The following is a 27,332-nucleotide window of genomic DNA, read 5'->3' on the forward strand; positions in this document are numbered from 1 at the left end:
TACATAAGCGCTATTTTATGCTTCTTTTGGTAATATAACATACGATTTGTTAGAGCTTTGACCTATGTTACATGTCACATATTAGTGGCGACACTACAGCTGCCCATTGTCGTCTTCAATATTAGTAATAGTTTTAATTTATGAACAGGCAATTGCAAGCCTGCTGCCGTGAAGACGTGGGTTTGTCTAAATTCTTGTGCTTGTCTCCGTCTATGCGTTTAGCACTTGTAGGCTTGCAGAATTGAAAATACAATCTTAAAAAAAAACTCGCGAAGTGGAAACGCTAGTTAAGCGGATTGTCTATCTTGTTATCATGATAACTGAAAATTCATAACAATCGATGTTACTTATTGTTTAGAGATTGTACTAAATACCATGGGAAATAGCAGATGTAATCAAACAAAAAAAGTTTCTAAAAAACAATTTAAAAGTGAACGTGATGTTTACGTTACATCGAAATCAAGTTTCGAGGTTAGTGATACTAAATATCTATTTTGCGCTCCTAAGAATATAGTCGGGGGTCAAATTGGTATGATTGGATAGAGGAGATTCTCCACATATAATTATCGCCGCCGGAAACTTACAGTTTTCGAGATATTTGGGTAAATGTATATATTAGGTCTCCCAACGAAGAGGGGGGACAAATCAAAACTGATTTGGGAAAACTTTAGAATATCGTCCTAGATATATAAAAGCAGATAATACCCCAAATACAGAAAGGGACGGCTCTAGAATACCGTCCCAGGAATCGGAGGATAAAATAGTAATGGGTGGATAGAGGAGGTCCTCCAGATCAAGAATATACGTATTCTTTCGATTTAAAATGAATTATGCACTTATATTTTTCACATTTATATATACTAACACTTCACTAGTTCGTTTCTAGACATTTATTTTATATAATATGGTGCAAAAAAAAACTATGTCAATATTTAAATTATTCTGCAATTCTATTAATTTTGACAATAACAAAAGGGTTGTAAATGTCAAAAACACAATTCCAGAAATCTGATGATATGGCCGAATACTGCACTGGCGGCCTTCTGTCGCACTTCAAAAAAATAACCCTGGACTGTCCAATACCGGGATGTCCTTAGTTCGCCAGTGCAGAAAGTAGTTACAACGCGAAAGAATATGTTCAAAGGGTTTTTTCTTTTGATTTTAATTCAAAAAGAAAACAAAAAGTATTATTGAAAAAGAAACGAATTTCGGAAGAAACTTGTATGCCCCTTGTATCTATATATATATATATATTGTAATGTATATATATATATATATATATATTGATACGTATATATATTTATATATATATTGATATGTGTATATATATATATATATACATATTTTGATACGTATATATATATATTGATATGTATATATATATATATACATATTTTAATACGTATATATATATATTGATATGTATATATATATATATACATATTTTGATACGTATATATATATATTTTTGATATGTATATATATATATATATATTTTCAATTATTTCATATATTATATATATATGTCTCCATTAACAAAAAACGCAAACTTATTAAAAAGTACGGATGAATGCCGACCGCTCAGGTAGTTCATAGTCCACGGCTTCAGCGCTGGAGGGAGCGTTGATTGTTCTAGGTCCTCAAGTAGCGTTGTGTGATTGACTGTGTCAAGAGCTTTTGACAAGTCCAACGCTACGAGAATCGTCCTCTCGCAGGGTGGCTTCTGGTTGAGGCCATGAACTATCTGGGCGTTTATGACGCTAAGTGCTGTGGTGGTACTGTGCACTTTACGGAAGCCATGCTGATGATCTGCTGGGCTCAGGTGGTGAGTGAATGACGGGAGTAACAAGGCCTCAAGTGTCTTCACTACTGCGGAAAGAAGAGTTATCGGGCGATAAGACTCCCCTTTGTTGGCGGGTTTCCCAGGTTTCAGTAGTGGGACCACTCTTCCGACTTTCCACACATCGGGTATTTGAAGAGTGGATATCGACAGGTTGAGGACCTTGGTGAGGTAGTTTGCTCCCGTTGGGCCAAGGTGTTTTAACATCAGCATGCTTATTCCATCAGGGCCAATGGATTTAGACGATTTCGCCTTTTTGATGACACTCTGAACCTCCCCATCGGTGAAAGTAAGTGGTGCGCAGTCTTTTGGCATTTTGCGCAGCCGTCGGGTAACACATCGTTTGGCCTTGTCGGTCGAAGGGTGCAGTATAAACTGCCGGCTAAAGTAGCTCGCGCACTTCTTCGGGTCCGAGGAGGCATGGCCGTCGAATTGAATTTCAACCCGATCGTCATGTCTTCTCGGATTTGACAGGGCCTTGACAGTAGTCCAAAGCTTACTCACACGGGTGGAGAGGTTGCAGGACTTCAGGTGCTCTATCCATTTTGTCCGCTTATGATGATTTACCATTTGCCGAATCTCCAAATTGAGATCCCTTATTCGGGGATCACAGCGATCGGCATGGCGTAAGGTGTCGCGCTCGTTTGCTAATACAGCAGCTTCGGCTGGGAAATTAGGGCGGAGTTCCGCGATTCTTCCAGCCGGTATGAAGCGAGCAGTAGCAGCAGCGATCACCTTGCGGAATTGACGCTCGCCGACGATGACATCCGTAGGAATGGATAGTGCGTTGAAGGTGCTCTCAGTAAATTCTGTGAAGCCGACCTAGTTAGCTTTGTTAAAGTTAACATAAGTGCGGTTGTCCACAGAAATAAAGTCAGGAGGTTTCTCGATCGAGATAATTATGGGCAGATGGTCTGATGCGAGAGTTAGCATAGGTCGCCAGGTTATACTATTTATCAGACCACCGCTAGCGATGGTAATATCTGGCGAGCTATTACAGGTGCCCATAATTCTGGTGGGGGCTTCGTCATTCATTCTGCAGAAAGTCGAATCGTCTATCTGTTCCGCCAGCTCCATCCCCTACGATCTTTTGACAGGCCGGAATGCCAAAGATCGTGATGCGCGTTAAAGTCGCCTAGCACCAAAGGGTTTTCACCACGAAGTAGCGCATCTATGTTCGGGTGATATCCTGTTGGGCAACATGTAACTGGGGGGATGTATATGTTTAATATTGTATTTCGAGCTCGACTTCGCCTGACCATACAGCTATATCCTGACATTCTAGGGTAGTGTCCCTACGGTCGATGTCAACATCGATAAGACGATACTGCACGGTGTTGTGCAATATGAAGGCTAGGCCTCCACCATTATCTCGCTCGCGATCCTTACGTAAAACGTTGAAACCTGCACAACTTAGAAGATCTGAGCGGCTGTTTAGCTTGGTATCTTGGACCGCAGCTATCGTTACGCGCTCCCGGCTCATGAATGCAACTATCTCCTCGATCTTACTCTGGAGTCCGTTGCAGTTGAATTGTAAGAGTCGCGTTTGTCGCGGGTTTCCAGTCGTGGGGGCAGACTCCTACAGCATGGGGCAACGTACGACGCACTCCACTCTCGTGTGGTGCGCAGACCAGAACACGACAGAAAGCGACATCAGCCAGTGCAAGAATTGCACTTGACTGATGTGACATTCCATGACTGTGCGAGGAACCAGGAGTTGCTGGGTGGTTCTCGCACGAGGATTGGAGCTGGGAGTTATGCTGTCTGTGTAAGCTCCTTAGGGCCGTGGAGGTCCTATCTTGGCCACTCGACTGGAGTGTCAGCGCAGTGCGCCAACATAGTGCAGGTTGCACAGCCGTTGAGGCAGATGTTGCATTATTGCGTTGACAGCATGGGGCCACGTAACTTGTGGTCCACTCCCTATGTGTCTTAAGGCCTGAACAGGTCTTAAGATGGCTCCATCCATTGCATGTATTGCACCTAACCGAGGTGGAGTTTGGATGGAGTCTTTTAGCGCAAACGCAGCAGTAAAATTCCTCGGGGCCCGGGTTGGACTCGATGCCAGCACGGGCTAGGAGGATACGGAGCAACCCTGCTGCTAGGTGTTGCTCCAATGACGACAAACTTAATCTAAAACTCACCGATCCAAACAGGGTTAGATCGCCGAAATAACAGCCCTTGGCCGGATAAAATCCGGGTCAATTCCGGTACCGCAGAACCGGCTGTTGTGGGAATTGGACGTTTGACATATTGTCTGGAGCCCTTTCCACCAAATAACACAATTTTACTTTCGCACTCCATAAAATATTTCGCCAGTTAAGGTGACTTTTGGCGAACTCCAAACGTGCTTTGACATGTCTGGTGGCTAACAGTGGAACTTTTCGTAGATGGCACGCTTTGAGAGTTTGTTCTTTAAGACGTCGCCGAATAGTAACGCCACTAACATTCAAACTTAAGTCATTTTTTATCTTGCTGGACGATGCACAAGGCTGCGCCCTGCTATATCGCACAATAGATCGGTCCTCATGAGGCGTGGTTTTACGTTGGATACCACGACTTTCGGGCATTTCTTCAAAGTTTAAACCATTATGAATCATTTTAGCAGAACATCCACATATTTCTTGGATGTCTTTATATGTTTTTCACAGGTTTCTTAGTTGCACTATAATATTTCTTTTTTCAGGAGTACAATGTTTGGCCGTTCCCACTAAGTTAAAAAATATAAATTTATTTTAGTGTTTTCTAATGTTAATAATATTCACTAACACAAAACCACTTACTTTTTATCAATTAAACGTCTTAACAAAATTTTTTTGGCTTATCATAATACGCACTGCTATTTTAATGAACAGCCAAAGACTGGTGATTCTAGCAAAAAGAGTTGTTCATTTACTTAAATATCGCAAATCTAACGGGATTTTTTCGTTTCTTCCATATACACATTCCATTCTACAACAACAATGCGTAGACGTTGGAATAAACGTAACGGAACTTGAAAAAAAATAACATTACTTGATTGCATTTCTCGCACTGCTATTTTTGTGAACACAGCTGTATATGTATATATTGATATGTATAGATATGTATATATATATATAGGGGCCGTCCATAAATTACGTCATTGATTTTTTCAGATTTTAGACCCCCCCCTATAATCATCCTATCGTCATTTCTTAATGACCTCCCCCTTCTCCCAAAATTGACGTCATTACTAGTTTGACAAAATAAAACATTGCAGATTTGAGAAAAATAGGGTATTAAATGATTAAAACACTTGGTTATAGAATCACCTTTTATTATTATACTTTGGCAATAATCATTGATATAATTTCTTTGGGTCAAATTCACTCTTCAGTTTACGCTATATTTCATCGCTTCGCTTTTGTGCGGCTTGAGGGGTTTTATCAAAATATCGTCTCTTCACAGCAGAAAACAATCGCTGGTGCACTTTTTGTAAGTCAATAACCATCGCGGATCGACTATAGTAATAAATAGCAGTGAAAATAGTTTTCTGATTTTGTTATTTAACGAATTTGCGTTAAACGCGTGATGGAAAAATCTGAGCGGATAAACGTGTTGCATCGTTCACGTTCGTACTCAGATTGACAGTGAGCGCAGGCCGCAGGTCCGCAGCGGTGGCGGTGCGCGCCAAAGACAAAGGAAGCCGACTTTGTTTAAACAGCGCCGATTTCTTTTATTCTCCGAGTCGCCGCCAATCTTCATTTAATAAATACAGTGTCGCATACAAACTATTTTCATAGGTACGATGTTATTTATGGTTTAAAAAAATAATGTAGACATGCCTTGACCTTGTAATAAATAAATAAATAATGAGTTCAATAATTAATACCATAAATATCACAAGAACATTATCTTTCCTTAGTATGAGACATGTATTTAAGTATAAGTATAGTATTAATATGTACTTTTATTAATTATGTAATGTTGTAGTTATTATTTAAGTATTGTGTTTATTAGTATGCTTAGATCTTTAAAACTACGCAACGGATTTTGATGCGGTTTTTTAAAATAGATAGACTGATTCTTAAAGAAAGTTTATATGTATAATACATGTAAGTACCACGGGCGAAGCCGGGGCGGGCAGCTAGTATTTTACTAGGTGTGCTGGAAGAAATTTCTTTTTAGAAATAATCTTTTTGTACGTGAAAAATAAACTATAAATAAATAAATAAGAATGACGTCAATTTCGAAACACCCCCCCCTATTTATCAGTTACCGTCATCCGCAGACCAACACCCCCCCCACCCCCTAATTTAGAATGACGTAATATATGGACGGCCCCATATATATATATATATATATTGATATGTGTATATATAGATTGATGTGTATATATTTCGGGTTTTCTAAAGGGATCATATAATTTCTAAGTGTCGTTTCGACTATTTTTAATTGCACGATCTGTAGTTTAATTGTTCTTCAATTGCAACTTTTTGTGTGCTTTTGCTATTTTATGGTCGTAATAATCGTCCACCTGTGCTCGCTATTCGTTGAATTGTTGAACATTTCGAGCGTACATTATCTTTACATAATGTTCAAGTCCCAATAAGACAAATAACCGCTCGAAGTAATGAAAATATTTTTGGTGTTCAGGCAAGTGTTGCTGGAGAACGCAATTTGTCGATTCCAAAACATTCTCAAGAATTGGGACTGTCTCAAACCAAAACTATGTGATTTTTAGAAAGGGTTTAAGCTTGCATCCGTTAAAAATTGTTCTAACCTAAGAACTGAAGCTATTGGACCACCGTGAACGTCGAGAATTTTCTGATTTTGTCTTAGAACAACTTGAAAACGGTAACGAGTTTTTTAAGAAAATCCTCTTCTCCGATGAGGCTCACTTTCATCTGAGAGGTGCGGTAAATTAACTATCGATTATGGTGCGAAGAAAATGCAAAAATTAATCATGAACAACAATTACGTTCACCTAACGGTGATACCGTTATTGTCAATGGAGAGCAGTATAGATTGGCAATTGGAAGAAGTTGATCTTGACAACATCTGGTTTCAACAAGACGGGGCTACGTGCCTCACTGCTCGTGCAAAAACTAATTTTTGCGACAAAAGTTTGGAGATTCGATGATTTCAAGTAATTGTGACATTTAATGGTTTCAAAGAAGTTGTGATTTAACCCCATTAGACTACTTCTTGTAAGGTTATTTGAAGTCATTGCTTTATGCTTTGGAAGTCAATATTGAACGTCCTATTCATGACATACTACTTGATTTAATGGAAAAAATACTCCTACTTAGGTTCATCGAATTCCTTCCCACTCAAAAAAACATTTGAATTCCCTTAACAATTATTGTTTATTTTTAATCATCATATACCTCTTATTGGAAAATCGTTTATATGGATATGTGCTTGTACATATATACAGTAGTGGTCAATGAAATGGTACCACCCATGAAATTTTGAAATGCAAATCAAATTCCCGAATATTTGACTTTTTATTTCTCTTACTTAACAGTGTTTTGAAAAGAAGGTATTGTTGCATACAAAATTTTAATTTTTAAAGTCTTTATCCTAATGTAAGTGCTAATTAGAAGAAAAAAAACTGTGGCTCGCTGGCGTATAAGTATCATTAAATATAATCTTCTTTGAATTTAGTGAATTTTTTCGTTGTTCTGACAAAGATAGGTTTTATAACTAAAAATAAATGTTTTAATAAAAGTTAGTATTTTGTATGCCCTCCTCGAGCTTTCAGAACAGCCGTAATCCTGTCGGGCAAAAAAAAAGTACTTGAAATACAGCAATACAAAGTTTTCAACCGTGGTATCATTTTATTGACCACTACTGTGTATCTATACACATATATAAAAGAAACTTGTGTTAGTTACACTATTTATAATTGAAGAACGACTGAACCAATTTTGCTGGAATTTAGTGAAGAAGCAGCTTAGAACCAGGGGACTCTCGTAGGATACTTTTTATCTTTTTATTATAAAAGTCAATACAATGCATAAATAAAAATGTATATATCAAATAAACTTGTGTTCAAAATTCAGGTATGAATCAGTTCAATATTTTATTACTTCAAAAAATAAAATAACACAGCTGCAAGAGTACAATAATTTAAAATTTCTTCGGAACGGGACATAATCATCATTACAATGCCGCGACAAAGACGAGCGAATCTTTCCCGACAATGCCGTAATGCAAAAAGGATACGAAATATTGCGAATGAAAGGTCTATGGCTCGACTTCGTGCTTCTCAACCGCAAGATCAAATTTAGGCAGCCTGTGAAACGGTTGGCAATGCGAACTCGTCTAGCGAACAACAGAGATCAACAAGTAGATGATTTACTACAAGAAGGGCTCTATCAAGTGCTGATTTGATTCGCGTAGCTTTTAGAAACGATTACAGCCTTGATTATTGCTTGCAGCCTAGCGTTTGCATAAAACCAATGGACGTTGTTTGCGAATATTGTGGCGCATTGAAGTTTTCCGGAAAAACGGCCGGATTGTGCTAACTTAGTGGGAAGGGAAAATTGCCATTATTGACTCCGCTACTTGAGATATTGCATTAATTGATTTGTGTCGAATCACCTGGGCTACGTAATTTTCTTGCAAACACAAAAATGAGGATTTAATCCAACAATCAAGGCATTTATATATTTATTTTTGTACTGACATACAATATAGTAGCAGACTAACTGACTATACTTATTCGTAAGTATTATGTTTGGAAAGTCTAAAAAAAGTGTTTATAAATCAGTAATAGTAGTTTTTATATTTTGGAGATACACGGACAGATTCACCATCGAATTGGATCATTACAACCTATAGAATATAGACAGCATAAATTTTTACCAATATATGTACTTCAAGGCCAACATGGAAAAACAACTTGATTGACGTTAAAAGAACAATACAGCAATGAAAACAGGAATTCTTTACGATTTGCAGCAACTACTACATGAACATCATGCAGATAAACGACCATCTTGAACTCACGAACGCACATTTTACATTGTTTGACGACATGTACGCCAAGCTAGAAATAGAGCGTTTAACTTTCATGCAATTCGTACCAAAGAAACTGCAGCTAATATTGATCGATTGACTATTCAGCCTGCAACGTACATAGGTATGTCATGTCATATGCAAGAATATGCGCAAAATGCAATGACGTATGTTTGTAATTACGGTCGTCCAGTTTACCTATAATCCAGCACGTGTTTCAAAGTCTGCCCCTGATGAACCATATTGTTAAACAACGCGCCTTTGGAGATACTCGATGCTGGATGTATTGAATTGTAAAAACGAGACCTGCCGCACGCACACATTATTTGGTTAGTAGAAAGAATTTAACCAAACCAAATAGATTATATCATATGCGCCGAGATTCCCGATGAAAACATATCGTTGTTGACAACAGTTGAATTGTTCCATATTCGCCACTTATTTCCAAAACGTTCAAGCCACATCGCAATGTTGAGTATTGCTATTCAGTAAAGTCCATAAAATGCATTTGCAAATATGTCATAAAATGGTACGAAAGGCAGCATTATGGCTGTTTTTGGCATAAAATCCTCGAATACCAACGAGGAAATTGTGCGCTATCAAGTTGGTCGTTACTTCAATTGTAATGAATGATTTTGCATATATTCGCATACGTCGTCCTACAATTGTACATTAGTTGGGGTATCTGGAGAATGGCTAACGAGTGTGTTTTACTTCTTCGAATGTTGTTCAACGTGCTGAAACACTTCCAGCGACAACATTGACCAGTTTTTTTGCGATCTGCCAAAGCGATACGTTTCCACGAGCTTTGCTTTGCTCGGAGATGCCACGATACTACATTTGGAATGCTGATGCTCTATGGTCGTATGTATACAGTTCATCCAAAGAATGACGAATGTTCCAACGTCATTTGAAACACAACGGACTATTAATGGAATAATATTCCCAAAATATGGTGCTGCATGTGAAGAACTCAATTTACTAGAAAACGATACCCATTGAGGGGACACTCGTTGAAGCCATTATCTCTGCATCTCCAAGTCAGATACGCACATTGTTTGATATCATCATTTCATCGAAGTCATCTGTTACCTCATGTGCGGTAGTTGTATTAGTCAGGTTAAGATTGGCAGGGCCAAATCGTGAAATGAATGACGCATTTAAACGAGAATTGGAACTAGAACGTGAATATGATCACCAATAATTAGATTTAGTAGTTCAAAGGAATATACACCTGTTGTATTCCCAACAAAAGAAAGTTTGTGATACATTAATGAAGGAAATTGATGATGGAAATGGTGGTTTATATATTCTTGATGCCCCTGGTGAAACTGGTAAAACATTTTTCATGTCAGTACTTTTACCCACTGTTCGTGCGAGATCCAACATTGCGATTGCAGTTGCTTCTTGAATAGCAGTCACATTGTTAGAAAGATACCATACGGCTCATTCAGCATTAAAATTGTCGTTAAATCTTCAAAATATTGAAGAACCAACATGTAATATTGCAAAAAACTCAGCAATGGCCAATCATTATCTGTGACGAATGCACAATAGGGTGATGATTCTTAATTTTTAACAATAATAGTATTTATAATTTTAATTATAAACATTTTCAAATTCAATTTAATTCAGCTCTTTCGTATCGTATTGTACATCTGACAGTACCATTGAAAAACGTGGCAAGAGGACCATTTCTCCATTAAATTTTCAAGTCAAAATGGTTTTTAGCGTGTACCGCTACATAATTTAGGTGGAGTGAAATTACGCTGAATAATATTAGTTCAACAATTTTAACCCAAGATTATGTGACGTAATTCCGAAATTTTAGATAATATACGTTTTCAATTTTATCAACAACAGTAGCGAATTATTTAAAATACATCTGATAGCCTGGCAACAACTGTTGTATCTCAAAACTAATTTCGTCAAAAAAACACCGCTTTGTTCAGTAGCAACGATCAGTATAATCCATATACATATGTATGTATTGAAAAATTAATGTATTCTAGCAGTATCTATGTGTTATTATTATTTTTTGTTAAGTAATAAAATATGCAAATTATTCTTTCATGAATTTTGAACACATGCTTATGATTTGAAATATAATTTTGTATATATGAATTGTATTAGCTTTAAACATAAAGAAATACAAAGTATCCTATGTCCTCTGTTTATAAAATATCTCCCCACCAATTTTCAGCCAAATCAGTTAAACCGTTCTCTAATTATAAATAGTGTAACTAACACGATTGTTTTTATACTCTCGCAACCTGTTGCTACAGAGTATAATAGTTTTGTTCACCTAACGGTTGTTTGTATCACCTAAAACTAATCGAGTTAGATATAGGGTTATATATATATAAATGATCAAGATGAAGAGACGAGTTGAAATCCGGGTGACTGTCTGTCCGTCCGTCCGTGCAAGCTCTAACTTGAGTAAAAACTGAGATATCTTTATAAAACTTGGTAGACATGTTTCTTGGTACCGTGAGACGGTTGGTATTGAAGATGGGCGTAATCGGACCACTGCCACGCCCACAAAACGCCATTAATCAAAAACAAATAAATTGCCATAACTAAGCTCCGAAATAAGATACAAGACTGTTATTTGGTACACAGGATCACATTAGGGAGGGGCATCTGCAGTTTTTTAAGTGGGCGTGGGGCGGGAGCCTCTAATAGGTTTAATGTGCATATCTCCTAAACCGCTAATGCTATAATAACAAAATTCACTGGAAGCAACTTCTATTGACGGTGTGAAAATAGTTGAAATCGGGTGGCAACTCCACCCACTCCCCATATAACGGTACTGTTAAAAACTACTAAAAGCGCGATAAATCAAGCATTAAACACGCCAGAGACATTAACTTTTATCTCTGGGATGGTATGAGATGACTTTATACGAACCGCGTTCAAAATTAGACAGTGGGCGTGGCACAGCCCACTTTTAGGTGAAAACCCATATCTTGAGATCTGCTTAACCGATTTCAACCAAATTCGGTGCATAACGTTCTTTTCATATTTCTATGTCATAGGGCGAAATCGGACTACAACCACGCCTACTTCCCATATAACACCATTTTAAATTCCATCTGATTCTTTCACTTTCCACTATGCAAATCACGCAACAATGACTGTATCGGGATAAAACTTTGCGTGAATAATGCGATTAAAGTATGCCACCTTGTGGCCAAAAATTGTCTAAATCGAACCAAGACTGTTTAAGCCCCTAAGTACTAAATATGTGGACCCCAGTGCCTATAGTTGACCTTCTACCGAAAATATCAGTCAATCCACAAAGAAATCTTAAACGAGTATACTATTTGACTTTGCGAGAGTATAAAATGTTCGGTTACATCCGAACTTAGCCCTTCCTTACTTGTTATATGTATAGATTTATATATATAATATATATGTATTGTATGTATATTCATTTACAGTTAAACTATTTAAAGTGCGTGTTTCTTTGATTTATAATGAATTTTACACTTATATTTTTAACTTTTATATTCACTAACACTAATTCGTTTCTAAGTATTTGTTTTTTTATTAAATAGTGTAAACTTAACTTTGATTAAATTTTTTTACTTTGGTTCATTTATTCATACAATAACGAAATAGTTCATGCAAACAAAAAGAGGACAGGTAGGTAGAATAGTTGTCTTACGACGCCTTTGTTCGTTTTTGTGACAACTATAATCCTACGCGCTACATCTAATCCCAGTTTGGCTCATCTTTGCGCCTAAGGGGACTCCACGGCTTCAGCGTTCAACGTTACCTGTTTTCGATCCGTGCTTCCACTTGTACAGCGTTTGTAAACGAATTATAATTATTATTTAATTGCGTTAATAAATAAAATTTTATTAATTTAATATTACATATACAAATTACACGGGTGTTTTGTTCACAATACTTTGGTGAGAGTGTCTAATTACTCATTGTCCTTCGAGCCATAGTGAGCGGCACTATGGATTAAAAAAAAAATCCACATATATGTATAAACAGTGCGGTTATAAAGTTCAGTGACCCAAAAATATATAATATATAGTGGTACAAACAACATACATACAGCTAAGTTAACAAGCATATATAGGTATAACAAAAATAACACAAAAGAACAGTGCAAAATAATAGTTACATATTGAAACTACACATACATAGTTAAAAAAGGGTGAAGAGACAAACCCAAAGTGCATGTAAAGCAAAATATACAAAACTGTATAAGCAAAAAAAAAAAAAAAACAAACTAAAACACAAATCGGGCGCGAAACCTAAAAGCACTTAAACTCAAAACAGAAATAAAAACAAAATAAACACATAAACTCAAATTGTTTAAACAACAGACAACACAGTACTGCTGGAAGACTTCAGAAGAAGAGGAAGAAAGGAATTGGTATAATACGCCGAGGCTCATAAACATACACACATAATATTTTTACAGACGTACAGAAGTCCCTGGAGAGAATACTAAGTGAGCATATTTAGTCCTTAAACATTTATTATACGAAAATGTATCATATGTATGTATGTACAAACTATAGGCTTATTTATAACTAAATAAAACCTGTAATACCAAATCCGTTTAACAATTTTATACGGTTACCAAACTGATTAAATTTTCGGGTTTAATTTACGGGAAAACCGAAAACAGTTTGGTATAATATATTGACACATACATAAAATCAAATATCTAATTATTATCCAATAACAAACACAAAAAACAAATTTAAGTATATTCTTGCACATTTCTCCAGCAATACCCCTTATGTTAAAAAAAAACAATAAGCAGGATTGCATAAACTAAGTAAGCAAAGGCACAAGTACATATTAAAATTATAAAACATAAACAATTACATAAACACAAAACAAGAAGAAAACTTCAAACTTACATAAACGCATGTTTACTTAATGCCTTAATGCATACCTACATACATATATTCCTATTATACATATATACGTATATACAAAACATTAACAAACTGCATAATAAACATTAAACATTGCTAACATTTATATAAACAAACGGCAATTAATATATATTATATATCTGTAACCGTAGGGTATATCTTTATCATAAATTTGGAATATTATCAAACGGCGATAAAACTAATATATGATAAACGAATTTATTAAAAATTAAAATTATGAAAAATAAAATACAAAAAAAAAATTTCCAACACCATACTTACATACATATGTTACATATATTGGTATATACAATTTTACATATGTATATTCAAAGTCATCATAGGCAATTATCCGGCAATACCCCTTGTTCTTTGGCAAACAAAAACAAGCAGGATTGCATACAAGAAAAAAGCGCATTGATCAACAATTCGTGCGTACTTATGTACAAAGCGCATTGATCTCTTCAACGAGCTCTCAATAGCAAAAGAACCTAACTGCGTACAAACAAGTCCATATTAGGGTATACCTACATTCTTCAACATAAGGACATAAAAAGTATTAATAATTAAAAGTACGGTTTCATGAAAAAAATATATACATATATTGTATATCTAATAATAACAATAATAATATTGCAAGTAAATACCAAACTGTATTAATAAACGTTTTACCAATATAATATAAATAACAAATACTTATTTACCGAAAAGAGTAATAAACTTTATTGCTTTTTTCAAATCAGTATACACTACGAAAATTTTAATTCCTTTTGACACTTATTTAAACATATAAATAAAATGATAAATGTTGATAATAAACAACATACACCTGGAGCTACACGCTCAAAACAGGTTGCCATATTTATTTCAGAAAGTGGCAGGTTAATTAGATACTGCACTAGGTTTTCATCTTCACCAATTCAAGACAACTCAGAATCGTTATTAGAAATAAAAAAGCAAAATCTTAACAATTTATGGACTCGTCTCCAAGCGGCTCATGACGCCATAGTAGAAACTGAATCATCAGATCTACCGCAAAATTTTAAAACCTCGGCTTTCGCCAATTATGAAAACTGCTTAGACCAGTACGAAGCTACAAAAGCTATGATCTCCGATCAGTTAAACCTAATAAAAGCTATTGCACCTACTCTACATCCGAGAGTAGAGCTGCCACAAGTACAAAATCAAGAGGCAAGTTCAGGCATACACCTCGAGGTGCCCGCATGTGACACAGAAACATTCCGGGACATGTTTACAGCCGTTTACATAAACCATCCAAAATTATCAAAAGCGCAAAAATTATATCACCTCCGATACAAAACAGAAGGTCAAGCAGGCGTAATAGTCAAACAGTTCGCACTTAATGACGAAAATTTCAATTTGGCTAATAGTAGTAACGACACTAATAAACTTGCCTAAAATTCAAAAAGAAACCAGTGAAGAGTTTATAAGACTACAATCCACTGTTTCAAACTGTTTGTCGGTTTTATCGACACAAAATATTCCCACAGGCAGCTGGGACCCTATACTGGTAAACATATGCACTGCCGCATTACCAGAAAAATCGTTACTTTTATTGGAGCAATCGCTCTCATCACGAAAAAAATGCCCCACGTGGCACCAAATAAATGACTTTCTAACTACCCAGTACGAAATCGCTGAAAGGGTAGATAAAAAACTAATTAAAACAAACATTGTTTAACACGACCTTCAATAGACCCCAAGCTAGTAGCAAAAACAAATTAAACAGAAGCTTTTGCAAAACGCAATCGTTCACATCCGAGCAGAATAAACATTCGTCATGCGAACTATGCACAAGAGGGCATAAGCTACAATCTTGCGAGATATTTAAAAAATTGAAAATTCACGAAAGAAACAATTTTGTAAGATCAAAAAGATTATGTACAAATTGCTTGTCACATATGCATACGCATAAAAATTGCAAAAGCAAATTCAATTGCATCTACTGTCGAAAAAGACATCACACAATGCTTCACTACAGCACATTTCCCAGCTCACCCCAAAAGAACGCATACATTAGTACAAAAAGAACCAGGGGTTTAGTTTCAACTGCAAATTCCGAAGTGCGAAATCCCGAAAATTGCCAAGAAGCACGATGCTGCTCAAAGGCATTAAAAACCCAAACGCTACACAGCGAAAATCAAAGTAGAGTACTACTACCCACAGCAGTCGTGTCCATCCAACACCGAGGAGAACTGTTTAAACTTAGGGCCTTAATAAGAATCCCAAGGATCACAACGATCATTTATAGCGTCTAGGCACAAAATAGGCTACAGCTGTCAACAAAACAAGCCAACTTTGAAAATACAGGAATGGCGGAAGAGTAGTTCAAAACCCTAATAAAATCTGAGCCATTACCCTAATTTCCCCCAAGCGGATAGGAGAATTATAGCAGAAGCTATAGTCTTACCGCAGCTAACAAATATGCTTTCAAGCTATCATATAAATAGCAAACATTGGGAAAAGGTTTCACACCTAAAGCTAGCAGATCCTAACTGCAACACCCCCGCTCAAATAGATATTATAATAGGCAGCGACCTTATACCACAAATAATACTTGAAGGTGTTGAAAAAATTGCAACCACCCAAAACACTATATTTGGTTGGATTGTAAGTGGACTAGCTACAGAACCAGTTTCCACATCAACAACTCAACTTGACGAAAACCCTAAAGAATACGTTAATTCACAATTGAGGAAATTTAGGGAGTTAGAAAAACTCCCCTTCATATCAATTACAGCCTCAGCAATTACAACTACTCGATCAAATAATGGCCGATACGTCGTACTAGTACGACAAATGCCAAAATAAAGTCAGAACTTCCTTTGACAACCCCAATATTAAAAACACATACATATATAACTTTTCGACCCCGCAGGATGGCTTTCGTCAATAATGATACAAAAATCCCGTTTCAAAAATCTTGGGCTATATGGCGCGCTACTACTTGTCAAATTAGTACATACGCACATAATATAACATATAACAAAATTGTTCGAAGAAAGTCGAAAAATCGACACTTCTATTTTACATATTTATGTATATAACACTTCAAAAATAAAGTTAAGGGATCACCATACTTCCAATGTGATACAATGACGCACCCAGACATAAAAAGCAAAGGACGCACTTATCGCAACTATCTAAGCGCTCATCATACGGGTAGTTTATGGGAAACACTAGTAAAAGTTGTAAATCTCACTTCAATAAAGTGAGCGAAAATCACAAATGTCAGTCTCGCAAGATCCCTCTTCAAAGGTGTCAAAGGAGCATCCATTCTGGCCACACCTGAGCCAGGCGTGGAATCGCTATCATCAATGATGCCGATGGAAAAAATAATATTTAAAGGACCTCACCAAGAGGCCAAAGAACGCCAAACCTTGGAGATTGTGTCCTTACTAATAATTCCGTTAAATGTAAAAAAAACAGCGAATACCATGTGTTGTAAAATCAACAACAAATTCAAGTAGAGAGTAGATCAACATGACTACTCCTCTTAAAAGTCAGTAAAATTGCTTACCGTAAATACAACTAAATACATACCAAATAAGTTTTAATGCCACGCCCTAGGCTACTCCTTCAGCAGTACGCCGACTACATGTAATACTAGGCAAAAAATTCGCCTAGGGGGCCCAGGATGTTTAAATGAGATAAGTCTTCCCTACACATACACATCACTCTACTCGGAAAAAACTGGCGCACCCTAGTATAATCCACCACACTCATACATCACCACACAAGACACCACAGCATCAGAGAACTTAAAACAATGAGAAGGTGCAAATTGAATTTTGTATGATGCTCGATTGGTTGGCTGAAAATTTGAGATCAAGGAGTTCACCACTTTCTGTATAGTTTTGCTGTTATTTAACAGAAATGAGAATTTTTAACAACGTTCTCTGACAAAATTCGTATCTACCAATATAAAGAGAAAAATGAAATGAAATGAATGAGAAAACAAGAAATACAAATGCCTCTTCACATATGCATGATTATTTTTTGCCATATAAACGATTTTTATGATGAAAAATTGATAAAATATGATTTTTTTGCACAACTGCTACATTGATAAAATGTGAAAGATTATGCAAGAAATGATTTTTTACTATTTTCATAATTTTCTAATTTCAATTTTTACAGAATTAATAATTTATGTATGTACATCAATATGTTATATTATATAATATATTATCAATTATCAATAAATACATGTGAGCGCACTGCTCTATATGTAAGTATGTATGTACAAATATGCATATGACCGCGCAAAATTAGTAATGCATACACAAATCTACATACATTTAAGCGTACAAATGTAAGTACGTCAGTCAATAGGAAAAATACAAACATTGTTGTACAAAAACAACAATTGTCTCAAATAGCATCAGCACCAGAAATCAATATGGCAGCCAAATTTACAAATCCTAAATTTGTAGTAAATCACACACCAACAACATTTTCATTCGTGAACGCTGGCGCCCAAGCAATAAGCTAAGTCGTTTCATTCATAAAAGCAAACGCCTTACACATCTCCCCGAGCATGCGTTTGCCTACAAGCGTCTTCTCGCGACGATGGCAAAAGCTAAAAATCATAAATTGAACAAATTTCTGATATTCCCTCCAGAAGGGAAAAATGACAACCCCTCAAATATGAGTATTAAAATATTTTAGAATAAAAGTGACAACATAGTAAATTTGTCGATTTACAATTCAAGAAACTTTTTAAAGAAAATATTCAATATTCCTCTGATTTATGTATACAGTAAAACCCGGTTAAGTATCACTCCTCCAATCCCTCTTATCTGCCGGTGTCTTGCTGCATCTCACGTTTTTTTTCTTAATTTTTTAAAGAAAACGGTAATTTTTTTTTAAATACATAGAAATAATTTGTTTTGGTACCACTCGCTTAAGTACCACAATCGCTTATGTACTACAAAGCACAAAAAATCTGCATCTTTGGTTTTGGCACTTAACCGGGATTGACTGTATTTGTCAAAGAATTTACGTAAGTACGTTCGAATTTTTTGTACACACATTGACTTTGCACTTGCCCATATGCGATGTATGTTTGTAAGAGTGTGTATGGTACATCTCGGATTTTCTACCAACAACACAATGTTGTGACGCTTTGTCGTCGCGTCAGTTCTTCGACAGATTGACTCTTTGACATAAAAGCAAAAAATGTGTCAACGGAGATTTCACATGAAGTAATGAGTGTACATATCTACATAAAAATACATACAAATGTGTAAACGCCATAATATATGTATGTCCTGTTACATATGTTTACACATGCATTTGAAAAGAAAAATTGAAGCATGAATGTGAAATACCGACGGCAAAACACAATTCTGTACTTTTATGACTCCATAATGGTGTCAAGTACAATTAATGAATTATTTTAAGAAATATATCAAAATACTTTATTAGTAATAATTTAAAAGTATTTTGATATATTTCTCATAATAAAGTAAAAATGAATTAACATAAAATATTTCTCATAATAAAGTAAAAATGAATTAACAAAATAATTTAAAAAATAATAAATAATAGTTCAATAAAAGGGAATATATTTCAAATGGCATATCAATATGCCCAGTTTTGCTCACATATTATATTCTCTTCAATATTCGTCGGTTGGTTATGTTAAGAGAGCGTATGTGTACAGATTCACCGCTGTTATAAAAGCGACAAATGTTACTTGTTTCTCGTGCATCTGTGGTGAACTCCTTGATAAATTCCTACAAATTGTTCGCTGTCGAACCTGCACCTTCTCATTGTTTTAAGTTCTCTGACAGCATCGCGCCTGTACACCACCTGCACAGTTTGGCTCATCTTTGCGCCTAAGGGGATTCCACGGCTTCAGCGTTCAACGTTACCTGTTTTCGATCCGTGCTTCCACTCGTACAGCGTTTGCAAACGAATTATAATTATTATTTAATTGCGTTAATAAATAAAATTTTAATAATTTAATATTACGTATACAAATTACACTGGTGTTTTGTTCACAATATTTTGTGAGAGTGTCTTAATTACTCAATTATTATTATTATTTGCAATTTATCGTATTAGCTTTACTGAAAATATTTGGTGTACGCCTTTTTTGGTCTAAAACAACAACATTATAAACCCTCGCACATAAACATGCTAGTTAACATATCCATAGATAAATCAACCCCTAGTTAAATCTAACCAGAAGAAAAAGTTAACGGTATTATAGGAATCTTTGAAAAAAAAAATTATAATAGAAATAACCTTAGTTACTTCCTATTATATAACCCCTGTGAAAGTCCTACCCAAATTAGTACAGACGTGTCAGAGGTTAGCCGGAACAAACAGACAGGCAGACAATTGTAAAAAGTATACGACAGACACTCCGATTTTATTTATTTGTACTGATATAGAAATTAATATTTCACATGAGTAATCAAAAACAAAAAACCTCAGAAGAATGAAAGTTAAATTAAAAAAACATCGGGCTTGGATTTAGAATAGCATCCTTCGAATTCGGGGATAAAATGGTTATCAGTGGATAGTGGAGGTTCTTCACATTAAGAATCCCAAGAAAACTTATAGCTGTTAAGATATTTGAGATTTGCTATTAAGATAACAAAAGAGAAAGATTATACCGCTAATACAGAATCAGTAATCGTTTGATTTGTAATTTGAAAAATACTACAGATAGTTGCCATAGTTTTTCCCCTTGAAATGTACTTTCTTTCCTCTGGTTTAAATTAAGAGATCTTGGCTTTGTACACTTAATTTTTATGAAATAAACTTTGGATTTATTTATAAAACAATGCATGAACAATAGCGGGAAGACAAAACTTTTTTAATCTCTTAATAAAGTTACATATAAAATTTTTCATGTTACTATATAAACTGCTCTGAGAGCTGACGAGTTGAAAAAAGTACATTTTTGATACACTTACTCAATGTAATATGAAATCAAGAAATTTATACTTATAATACGGTTCGGTAGAGTACTTTATTCCTCAATAATGCACTTGTTAATTCTTATTAAAATACGGGAAAACCGTGACGTCAAAAATTATGATTCCGTATAAACAAGTGGGCTTATGTGCAGACTATATTTCAGAACATTAGAAGTTCTTACCGAATTGTAAATATTTCCATAGCATTCATTCTAACGAATGCACCACCTAAATAAAGTGTAAAAAGTTGTTAAATTAAATAACTTGTATATTATTTTAAAAATTTTAAACAGCATGCGCGTAACCAAGCTAATAATGAAAATATTGTAACGGATTTCTCGATAAATCGTCTACCTTGTAACTGACTCTAGAGTTCGATCAATGGATTGTTAAATAAAAGTCCCAATTTAATGGCCATATAATTGAAAGTTCGAAAAAGCATCACTGTCGCAGCTGTTGCGCAAAACCGCGCAAACCTTGCAAAATTTGAAAAGAAGTTCACAAAAAAATACATCAAAACCAACTGTGCTAGCTAAAATGTCGTTGTAAGTTATTTATTTTAAATTTAATTTTAATTTTACTGTTTTATTATATTTGTGGAGTTTTTTAAATTTTATAGGATATAGTAAAAAGATTGCGTAAAGTGCACTAAAGCTTTCACTATAGGAATAATCCGTTAGACTTCAAAGCTTATAGAAATCAATAACACTGGTAAACAAAATTATTTTTTTTTTTGTTTTTGAAGTTTCTTAACTGTTTCTTACTAATTTGACGTCGCTGATTTCAAATCTATTAGATCTCAGTTTCTTTCTAGCAGCTCTAGTTTTAGTGATACAGATACTTCTTGAAATATGGTTACTCGGCTTATTTGAATTAATTTTTAGGGCAAAACCAATTTCCAATTACCAATTTCATAAATAAACCGCTAAGTATACATTAAGAAGAACTTGTTTAAATGATCCGAATAGTTTTTGTGCAGTTATTGGTGACTATATGTTTACCGTTACATATAGTGAACGAACAGACGGCCAAACAGACCCTGCTTCAAATGACAGCAGAAGGGTTTGGCAAAGGGCAGGTAATCTCGTCCCAGCAGATGAAGGCCCTAAGTGACGAAATGCCACTAGCCCTCTTTCCAAGGGACAGCATTACCAAAGCAGTAAGTTTCACTAGGAAGTTCAGAGTTACCCTTGGCAGTAAGGCGGAATAGAATGATTCCACGCTGGACCTACTGCTAAGGAATAGCACTATCAAGTGGTACACCGACGGCTCGAAAACGGCGAAGGTGGCGCAGGGGTCGCAGGACCACGCACCAAGCTCTGCATTCTAATGGGAAATTTTCCTAGCATCTTCCAGGCGGAAGTATATGCTATAAGTCGGATATGATAAGAGTACCTGCATACTCAGCGATAGTCAGTCGGCACGAAAAACTATCTCGGCTTTTGAGGTCAAATCGCTACTAGTGCAGGAGTGCATAGAACGGCTGAACAGTCCATCAAGCCACAATAGAGTGCACCTCATATGGGTGTCTGGTCACAGGGGTATATCAGGAAATGAACTGGCTGACGAGTTTACCCGCTTTGCAACCTCCACAAAAATGGTAGGACCAGAACCGTACATAGCGGTTTGCCCGCATACCATTATAGAGCTGCTCCGTAAAGAGGAAAGAGCAGGCAGGGAGAGACATTGGCAACATCTCCAAGGCATGCGCCATGCCAGACAAATTTGCAAATGGTGTCAGTGCAGAGCGATTTCTAAAAATTTTTTGATCGATTTTGGATGCAGTGAATCGAAGGTTTTGTTTCACACTTTGCAAATCGTTAAGAGTTTCACGCTGTGCTAGTATTTTTAGCCGCCCTGGACGCGCGGGATGGAAAAACGCCGGCATGTTATTAATCTATTTTATTACTCTTTGTATGAAAGAATGTGTTCCTGCAACCGATTTCAGGGTATGTTTTTTACTTCTTTGAAAAGTTTAACCATTATTTACCTTTCGTCTTATTTCTTTTCTTTTAGGCGAGATTCGATATTCTAAATTTAATAAAAACTGAATAGAACAAAAATCTTTTAAAATTGCTACTTTTACGAAACAAGTACAACTATAACTTTCCGACACTTCTACATTTGGTTATTGCGTAGGAAATTTCCATTTTACTACTTGTACGCAGACTATTTATCCGCTGCCAAACTACAATTTTTTTTGAAAATTCGCCTATAAAATTTGCTTATGGTGGCAGATTTTCATTTCTTTAAATGATATGGGGTTATGCAATAGACTAATAATAAAGCACTTAATATTGCCCAAAAATTTAGTATATAATAGTGATTTGTTAACAAAAGAAGATAAAATATAAGTGTGTACGCAGACTTTTTCTGGCGAGTGTATGTGTTATTTATCTCTTTATATTGTATACAAATTGATCCAACCTCAATAATTTTTACTTGAACTCTTTCATTTCAGGCACAAGTAAAGTACTGTACAGATATTTTCAATACAGGCGAAAAAGTTATATATCTCCATTGCATGGGAAGTTCTATTAACCGTTGCCTTAACTTAGCCTTACACATTATTAAGAATTCCGGTCAGAGAATATCATACTTCATACATACTTCAACTATCAAGTTGATTGGTAAGTATAAACTTAACTGTATAAAGAAAATAAATATTTATGTATATATCATACAGACTGAAAAGTTCCCATTGTTTCTTTTAAAATTGATTCCATATAATTTTAGACCTAACCTTTAAAAGACAATTAGTTCGTGCGGTAAGGCAGCGTGTCCAACACGTAATGAGGGTTCATGAATAAGTATGTGCCCACGGGCTCAGCATATAGGTTTTCCGTCGATATGCGACAATGAGTTAAACATAACTCGATCATATAATTACGAAGTCCGAATCACAGTCATCTGAGTGTTTTACTTGCGATAAACCAATTTCACAGCGTGGAAAAACTGGTATATATTTATTCTGGAAAATGCCTAAAAGAATTTTTATCGAGAAAAAATATTACTTAACATCATTAAGGTATATCTCATATTGAACAATGCAATTGCAATATAAAGTCAAGTGGGAAGCTCTATATTTACCTTCGTATATGCTATGATTCCACTAATCCTTATCAATATAGTTTTAGTAGTTTGCCAGATAAATATGTATATTAACATTTTTAGGTGCCGGAACCATGTCCAAGAAATAGATAGTTAGATCATTATTCAGATATGCACTGCGACCTGTGGTCAGTTCTGCCCTCTTCCTTCCAGAACCGACAATTTGCAAAAGAGTATACAGTGATCGGTGTATATTGCCAGAAGTAGGCAGACTTTACTCCTAAGGAGTTTGTTGGAATTTGCTTAAACCTTTTGATGGAAATTCATAAGCCAGGTTATTTCCGGCGTCACGCTCTTGGCGATAGTTGCATTGGTTAAGCTTTGCACACTTACTTATTATAAAGCCCTCTGCGAAAAAGATGCAAGGAAAGCTGCCCATGGACACTGAGAACTTTGTGTATTAACCTTAAATCGAGCACGTTTGCCGACGCTTTTTAAGAAGCAGGTTTTGTATGGAGTCTTTTCATTCAACTTTGCGACCAAGGGTAATTCTAGTTTTCTTGTTGGAATTTGTACGTTGGGTGGTATTATCTCTGTCTCTATCCATAGATCACAATTTTTCTGTCAGATCCTTCTGCTGTCATGTGCATAATGGTTTGATAGGCATAATGGTTTGGTAGGCATAAGTGTTTTTTTTTCTTCCCTTCTAATATACTATCCAGCTATACATGGAGCCATATTAAATCTGTTCATACTGCCAATGCACCATGCGGCCGCTTTACGGCGATGCAAATTGCACTAAAATTGCCTACTTAGTTTTTTCTAGCTTTGGCTAGTGTAATTACTCCAAATAAACCATCGTGCGAGCACGTTCACTCCGGGTACTAAAACATTAACAACTACATGTACCTCAGTCCCTCACACCCATGACCGTACTCATCTCTTTAAGATAGATCGAGAGGACATTTATCGAGCTGTCGGAATAGCGATTTGACATACCCCAAAATTAATTACACAAGTAAGCAGCTAGTGATATTCTAATAAATAGCGTCACCTGGCGACCAATGCTGACCTTTACATCGGACCACCTGTCTATAATTATCTGGATTGAGAAAACACCCGACCTTGTTTCTGCTACCATCTTTAGCACCTGTAGCTGTACCATCTTTTACGAAGTTTACGATGATGGCTGCTGCTTCTTTTCGCTTAAATTATAAAAGTGATTTCAACTTGCCAGTCGCAGCAGCTTTATCAAATGGGTACGACAAGACGGGAACTCTTCGGTACAATATTACATTATTAAAGTGGTATTGAAAAATGTTTTTTCTTTGAAATGGTACGATCTTTTCAATCTGCGTGATGTACAGTAGGTGTTCAAGTTATTCGACAATATATACAATATTAGCATTCTTCGATTTTAAATTAATAAAACTTTACTTTAAAATATTTTAATCTGTGTATGTTTATTTTAATTATTCGGGAACATGCTCACATATTGTTTAAATCAATTATATAGTTTAAAATGAATTTACAATTTATTATTCGGCAAAACCTTGAATGGATTACAATCATTTTGGTGACGAAATTTTACTGAGATGACTTAAAATCTGACCGATTTTTTTGGCATAGGGTCCATTGAAGTAACCATAATCATGTAATATAATATATGTAGGATTGAGTAATTCGTGAATCGATTCCATCCATTTTCACCAATCTAGTATAGTGTAGTAGGGGTGGTTCTAGTCCGTTTTCACTCATTTTCACGGTGCAACAAAATAATGTTATGCACCTAGTTTCAACATTTGAAATCGGTTCAGTCGTTCCTGAGGCATAGGATTCGACTTAAAAGTTTAATTTTTATGGCGTGTTAGTGACTTATCGGCCTTTTTCAACATAACAATTACATAGTAGTCATTCTATATTAATTTACCTATTTTTCACTGTATGAGGAGGAGCTAGGAGGACTTGTCCTCAGCAAGTTTGGTTGATATAGCTTTAGTGGTTTTTGAGATATGTACAATAAGCTTATTATGGGGTGAGTTCGCGCCCACTTTTTAATTATAAATTTTAAACTGCAGAAAAAAAATAAAAGAATTTGAGTGAACTATCCAAATGAATTGAAATCTTTAGGATATTTTAGATGTTTACAAAGATGTTCGCTATTTATATACACATTATATGAAAAATTATAAGCGTTCGAATGACTTGACTTCCAACTGTCTAGGCATATACCTATATTTTATATAAATATGCAATTTCGTTTTTTTTTTCAGATGAAACTCATCCTTTACACGAGAATGAAGATATTGCGTTAAGAACACGTAATAATTCTGCTGTGCATGTAAAGTTATTACGTCATATAACTGAATAAAAATCGATCTACTTAACTATGTTCAAATTGTCAGAACTCGTTCGGTGGCTCGGTCTAACCGAATTTGAAATATTGGTTAACCTTTGCGGAATGCTTACATTTACAATCATCCTCGCATTTAAAATATCTGGAACTTACTCAAATTCTGTAATCGATTGGTTTACTGCATTTAGTCCTTTATTTTGTATTGATATTTTTAATTCATATTTTTGTGTGATTGTGGGCATTCGAATGTATCTTGATTCCGATAACAAACGCAAAGCACTCCACAGAGTTATGTGGAGTACATACTTCCTGGTACTTATATCAATATTTAAATATTTGTTGTGTTTAAAATTATCTGGGCAAACTGGCCTTGAATATAGTGAGGTTTTTTCTCCTATTTTTGTTTTACTTCAGTTGGTTGCAATAAGAGCTTGTCAAATACCTAACTCATAATAAAGTTTATAACCTTAAGTTATATTTATAAAATAATTATAAACATAAAATCTTATCACTCTGCCCATATGGATGCTAAGTTATTTAGTTTTGATGATTGTACAAAGGACCGCAAAAAGGAGTTCTACGCGAAAGAACTGAGCACAGCCCGGTGTTTGACCGACCAGGGTAATTTGCTTTCTGAGGCGCGGCCGAAGGCCACCAAGAGAAAATGGTGTTCTACGCGAATGAACTGAAGACACCCCGTTGGTGGACCGCGAAAACTGTGTTATTTATTTCCTGCCATTGGGGCCATCTGTTTTCTTTGTTCCTTTTGGTTCCTTTGTTTGTAGATAAGGTAACACTGAGTATTTGTTAGAATGCAACCCTTTTGCTATTGTGAATTGAACAAAAGTTAAATATTGAATTAAAGTTATTTTTGCACCATTTAATATAAAATAAATGTGTAGAAACCAATCAGTGAAGTTTTAGTGGGTATAGTATAATATAGGGGTAAATTTTATTATAAATCAAAGAAACACGCACTTTAAATAGATGAATTTTTGTACTTCTAATATCATAAAAACCATAAGGCAGTGGCAACTAATAGTATATATTTTCTTAATCTGTAATCCCTCTCTATCCGTACATACCAATTTTAACCCCGAATTCGGGGGATGCTATTCTAAAATTTATCCAAAGTTTTTGTTTTTTTATTATGTGCAGTGTGTTTTTTTAATTATATTCTTCTACATTTTCTTTTAACATAAGTAAATATATTTAAAAAACATAAATAATAGTTA

At 35.4% G+C, this 27,332-nt stretch overlaps 1 protein-coding gene across 4 annotated transcripts; it reads left to right on the forward strand.

Moving 5' to 3' along the window:
- The first annotated feature begins 291 nt into the window (after window positions 1-291).
- LOC106624071 (ribonuclease P protein subunit p20) lies at window positions 292-27,006 on the forward strand. Of its 4 annotated transcripts, none has more exons than XM_036358995.2 (3): window positions 292-471; window positions 23,152-23,320; window positions 26,015-26,131. In XM_036358995.2, exons 1-3 carry the CDS (start codon window positions 376-378, stop codon window positions 26,110-26,112), a joined length of 363 nt encoding a protein of 120 aa, XP_036214888.2. In that variant the 5' UTR covers window positions 292-375; the 3' UTR covers window positions 26,113-26,131. The 4 variants fall into 4 exon arrangements, with proteins under 4 accessions (XP_036214888.2, XP_036214889.1, XP_069965653.1 ...); XM_036358996.2 differs by having other exon boundaries at window positions 464-602; window positions 26,015-27,006; XM_070109552.1 differs by lacking the exon at window positions 292-471 and adding an exon at window positions 12,536-13,298 and having other exon boundaries at window positions 26,015-27,006.
- Window positions 27,007-27,332: the final 326 nt, after the last annotated feature.

This window comes from Bactrocera oleae, chromosome 5 (assembly GCF_042242935.1).
Source record: "Bactrocera oleae isolate idBacOlea1 chromosome 5, idBacOlea1, whole genome shotgun sequence".
Lineage (NCBI taxonomy): Eukaryota > Metazoa > Arthropoda > Insecta > Diptera > Tephritidae > Bactrocera > Bactrocera oleae.